The 5,625-nt window shown below is 48.0% G+C and overlaps 1 protein-coding gene across 1 annotated transcript in view; it reads left to right on the forward strand.

The window, feature by feature from the left end:
- Positions 1-4,776, forward strand: part of RPL39 (ribosomal protein L39) — a 5,202-nt gene extending 426 nt beyond the window's left edge. Inside the window, exons 2-4 of the mRNA XM_019521048.1 lie at positions 1,625-1,836; positions 2,010-2,113; positions 4,437-4,776. Coding sequence (XP_019376593.1) covers positions 1,625-1,836; positions 2,010-2,113; positions 4,437-4,485 — 365 coding nt within the window. The 3' untranslated portion in view covers positions 4,486-4,776. The remainder of the gene's footprint in view (positions 1-1,624; positions 1,837-2,009; positions 2,114-4,436) is intronic.
- Positions 4,777-5,625: the final 849 nt, after the last annotated feature.

Here is a 5,625-nt window from a genome sequence, read left to right on the forward strand (position 1 = left end):
TTTTTTTTTTTTTTTTTTTTTTTTTTTCATTTTTGGATAAGCAGTTACGAGACCTGTTTTTGATGCACTTATAAGTAGAGCAAGCTGACCTCCTATATTGCTATGCTGTGTGGGGCTTGTGCCTGGACCATAATAGTTAACTAATAAATAGCATAATTCTTGGAGGTTCTTGGACTATGGCTGTCAGTGGTGGTCCAGGGAACCATACTCAAGGAACAAGACCCTGTAGGAAGTTTGGAAAAGAGAGAGGCTTCTGCTGATGCTTTCAGTTAGGGAAGCAACCGAAATTGATGATCTAAGAGGTTGAAGTGTATGGAGTTGGTTAATGCAGGATACTTCTTGACAAACCCTGAAGCAATGTTAATTTTTATTCAGCTGTAGAGAGTACTTGATTCTTTTCTCAAGCATTCCCTTTTGTTTTCTGTGTCTTTAAAAAGTAGGAAGCTCTTGCCATTTCAGTCTCTGCTTCCTCTTTCTAGATGCACTGGAGTGTTATGTCACAGCCCAGAAAAGAAACATTATCACTAGTGGCTCCTTTTATGCTAGCAAATTTTAGCCATAGTTATTTTGTACTAAAACCAATAAAAACTGTGAGAAAACACTGAAACTACTTCTGACTTCTCATCTTGCATGTTGCATAGAGCTGGCTTCATGTCATGAGCTGTATATGTGCTATATCAGAGGTTTCCCTGATGGTAAAATGCAGGTTAAACTTGTCATGAGTTATCAGTAGGATGATCTCCTTCAAAACTTCCTTTATTTAGCCGGAAGTTGTGCTGAGCAAGAACAAAGAAAGCTTAAACCAAGCTGGAGGAAGCTGCTTGTCTGTTCTACTGCTTCATTGTACCCTGACTGCCATAAAGTGAAGACAAGTTTGCTTCCCTTATTTTCCCAGTGTTATGTGTAGCGATGCAAAGGAAGAAAATTGATGTAATATTACCACAACTGCTTCTCAGTACACTCTGATGATGCTTACTAACCATAACAGTCCAAAGCTCTCCTTTTTAGACTTAGTGTAAGGGTGGAGATATAATAAAAAATACATAATACAAAACAATGGGTGGAAGCCAGGCAAATTCAATGTAGGAACCAGACACGGCGAAGGTGGTTAATTGTAGTTACCAACTAGCATTGGAGTGTCATTTGGTTCACCCTTCCCCGTTCTGGAACATCCGCGTTAGTCGTGCTCAGGCTACTGTGTTTTGGTAGCAGCGGCAGCTGTACACGGGACACGTAGGTGGTCTGATCATACAGCCTTGAAGTCTCTGAGCAGGCGTTGTGAATAAATACCTGCCAGCAGGAGAGAGTTAGAAAAGGCGGCAAGACCCAGTGTCTAAACTTCATTTAAAATTTTGAGGTGAGAAATGTTTTTTAAATGCACAAAAGTGGCTCGTGTGATACCATTCTCTTTCTTTCTCCTTGACATCCGAGCTATTGGGAGGAGGGGGCAAGGACACCTCGCTGTGCCGGCTTCTGCAAGCCAGGGGTGCGGAAACCGCGCGTGCATTAGAAGCAGCCCGCTACATGTAGATTCAGGCGACAAGCCATGCAGACCACCTGCCGGGCCGGGAGTCTAGGCCGTGCTCACGGAGCAGGTGACATGACTGCGAGACCACCGGGGAAGCCGGCTCGCCCCGCGCGGGGCTGCAGAGGGCGCTGCAGCAGCGCCAGCCTCCAGCCGGGCACTGCGGTGCAGTGAGCCGAGGGGCCGCTAGGCGCCGCTGTCCCGGGCGGGCGGCACCGCCCCCCCCGGCTCCCATCAGCCCCCGCGCCCGCGCGCCCGCACTTCCTCTCCCCGCGCCGCCATTGCGCCGAGGCTGCCTGCGCCACATCATGGTAAGATAATCTGCCGGCATCCTCCGCCGGGAGGCTGCGCCCGAGCGCGGCGGCTCGGCTCGGGCAAGCGGGGGCCCCTGCGGGCAGGTGGGGGCTGGTATGGGCGTGGGGCGGTGGGCGGTAGCAGCTGCTCCAGCTCCTCTCTCTCTCTTCCCCTCCCTCTGCCACCGCAGTCGTCCCACAAGACCTTCAAAATCAAGCGGTTCCTGGCCAAGAAGCAGAAGCAGAACCGGCCCATCCCGCAGTGGATCCGCATGAAGACGGGTAACAAGATCAGGTAGGAGGCGCTGGGGCTGGTGCAGGCCTGGGGCGAGCAGCGCCCTGCGTGGGGAAGCACCAGGGGACACGATGCCTCACCCTGCGCCCCTGTTGGTGGGAGCGCTGGCCGGCTCTGTCAGGTCGCTGGCGTAGGGGGCACCTCTTTAGGGAGAATCTCCTGCTGCACCAGCCTGCAACCAGAGCTGCGCTGGACTTGGCTGCCACGTCTAGCTTGCCGCAGGTGTCTAGAGCTGGTTGGCAGGACTGTGCCACTTTCCCCCGTCATAGACCCTTCCCGCCTTGCGCCCCTTGAAAGGGCTCGGCTTCCTGGGATCTGGTATCAGTGTTGTATGGTTAACCATCGCTGCTGCAGCCTGAAGTGAACAGTGCATGGCACTGAGGGGCTGCTGAAAGAGGGATACAAGGGCAGAGGATTTGTAGCTCTGAATCCTGTCAATGGAAGCGGTCTGTCTTACTAGACCAACTAGATGTTTGCCCCCCCGGCCCAGAAAAACACATATATAAAAAATAACAGCAAGTGTGTAGTTGGTCTAATAAAAGATATCATCTCTGTCACGAGACTTGATTCCTTCTGCCTCTACCAACATGGCTACAATGTAGATACCTGTTGATGGAAGTGGCTGATGGCTCTCGTTTGCGAGCACAGGCCTTGCTGTGTCAGTAATTGGCGAGTGCCAGTTGAGATGAATGATTAAAAACAAGTGAAAACCTTCCAGTTGATACATTCGGTGCATGTTCCTCCCTTGTTTCCCTGGCCTAGTGCTGCAGGTGCATCTTTGCAGCTCCAGTGTGGATGCAGATCTATATTCAGGCCTCTGTGGGGTGGGGGAAGGCCCCACTGTTTGTTTTTCTGCCATGTGCAGAAGTGAGCTCTGGGGTTTTGGCCTCCCGTCTGGTGTACTCGTCCATTCTGTGCTTCCTGATCAGCAGCTAGGAGCTTTGCCAAGGAGATGGGTGCATCTTAAGACCACCTGTTACTCCAGACAGGCAGAGGGTAAAACAGATGGTTCAGGAGACACTGGGGAGCCATTGGGTTAAACAAGGGATGGGTAACCTGTGGCACGCAGGAGATTAGGGAGAGGACAGGCAGCACAGTGGCAGATAGGGCAGGAGCAAAAAGCAGAGCAGCAGTTGGGGTAGGGGAGGATGCAGGGCTAATTTCTGCCAAGTGTGCTACAAAACTTGGCCCCCACTGAATTAAACTCTGGTCACTTCCTTTCCTTTCGGTAGTCCCATTTTACTTGGTTGTCACTGTTACCAAGCTGTAAGTTTAGGCACCTTGTCCTGGTAGGGCTGCCCCCAGCCTAGAGGTTAGCTTTGCTTCAGTAAAAAAAAAAAACTCGTGGAAGAAAAACAGTCGCTGTACTACAGCCCTGTGGAGACCAAGCGTGCTCTTGCCAGTTCTGGCTTCCACTGCCAGCATACTTATTTCCCCCTCTGAGCTGGGATTTGTGATGAAAGCGAGAAGCCAGATGGCTGGGTCGGGTTTGTAGCACTATTTCTAACGTGCTCTGGTTTTAAAAGCCACTCTGCTGTACCTCAGTATTCCCATTTGTGAAATGGGCGCAGCAGGACCTTGCCGCCTGTGGTGTGGGCTGTTCAGGATTACTGTTACTAGCATGCCTTGTGCTACTTGATTGTAAGTGCAAAATATTTGGTTTGGTTTTCCAGCCCTTGGTACACGATAATAATTAGTCCCCTGCCCAAAGCATTTGCCAAAGCAGGCTGCAATTACAGTGCTTCATTCTGTGGGAGTACTGCCATTTTTCCTGCTGAGAGTAATTCTGTTAATGTTGTCTTTGATTTCACCTATGCCTTGGTGAAACCATCAATCTTTAACATGTACAAGTCTGTTATTTTATAGCCTTAATTACACTAGTTTGTGAATGAATGCTCTAGTGGATTTCCTGGGAGAAGTACTCTTGTGTTCTCATGCCAGAGTTGGCAATGGGAGTTTTTATTCTGCTAAAAATAGTATTGCTTGCTGATTGTGTTAATGCTCCAGTCTGCTGCTGCCAACTTCAGATGCATGGTTTCCTGAAAGTGGTGTGGTGTCCTGTGTACACGGGCTCAGTGCAGGTGTGCCTCCTTGGGAACCTAGACTCTTCTCAAAATGCTGAGTTTGTTTATGCTGGTTCTAATCTAAAAATCTCTTCCACACTTCCACTTCTTTTAGAGATGGAATTTGAGTTATTTTCTGTCAACTTAATTAGCAAGTTGTCAAGCTTCTTACAGCTGGGTGAATTCTGCCGGCCATTGTGTCAGCAGTAATACAGAGGCTCCAGTGTGTCTTGCTTACTAATGATGTGCTTTTGTTCTAGGTACAACTCCAAAAGGAGACACTGGAGAAGAACCAAACTGGGCTTGTGAAAAGAATAGACACTCTAATGAGAACTCTAATGGCACAGCACTCTGTTAATGACCACAACTTGCTAGAAAAAAAACACCGCTGACCTACTTTGAAGGCATGAACCTTGTCAACTTTTTAAAAAACAAAATAGTCCCAAAACAGGATGGTCAGAGGCATTTTGGAACCGTTACAGCTGAAAAGTGATGCCCTGGTGTTCTATTAGTGTTCTTTTGTTCAACGCTCATATACGTAGTGACTGAATTTGTATGGTGTCTTTACAGGTTTGTTAATAAATATGAGCTTTAATGGTTTTGGCTGGCTTTATTTAAGACACCACAATGTATGGAGGAGTGGATAAACCTGAAAAGTAGGAGCTGTTACGGGAGCATTCATCGCTGTGGAAAGTAGTTCTGTCCATTGCCTGCAACCAGCAGACACAACTAGTATCCCCCTCTGGTACCCTTTCGCCACCTTTACCTGTAAAAAAGCAAAGCTCATAACCCAGGCTTTAAAAGAAAAGGTGAGCAACTGCTTAGAGATGGCTGCCCTTGTGAGAGCTACTCCTGCAGAATGTGAAGAGGATCCCCTATGAATAGGTAAAATAGCACCACCTTTTGGAAACAGTGATGCATACAAAACCCACCAGGTAGTCCTCAGCCTGATACTCTGCCCTGTGATCTTTACAGTATGCATCCTGCCTTTGGCATACTGCTTGCTAACGTTCACAGCTGCTAGGATGGGTTTGTCATCATGATGTATTTTGACAACTCTTGTACACAAAGGGCTAGATTTTATCAAAGGAGTGTTGGTTGTAGCCGTGTTGGTCTAAGGACATAGGCAAGGTTTTTTGGGTAGATGTGATATTAGACCGACTAAATAGTTGGAAAAAAATTCTTTGCAAGCTTTTGGACACACACCCCCTTTTAAGGGAGTCTCTCACTGCCTGAAGAAGGGTGTTTGTGCCCAAGAGCTTGCAAAGAACTTTTTTCCAACTATTTAGTTGGTCTAATAAAACATCACAGCTACCCAAAAAAAACCTTGCCTACCTAGATTTTTCAAAGGTACTTAGGCATGAAGAGATGCAGCTGGTGTTTCAAGCAGGTTCTGAGGGTGAGTTCTGCAGGGGGACACTGTATATTTTCCAAGTTGCCAGAAATAAA

The sequence above is a fragment of the Gavialis gangeticus genome, unplaced genomic scaffold (assembly GCF_001723915.1).
Source record: "Gavialis gangeticus isolate Ggan-Ray unplaced genomic scaffold, GavGan_comp1, whole genome shotgun sequence".
Taxonomy (NCBI): Eukaryota; Metazoa; Chordata; order Crocodylia; family Gavialidae; genus Gavialis; species Gavialis gangeticus.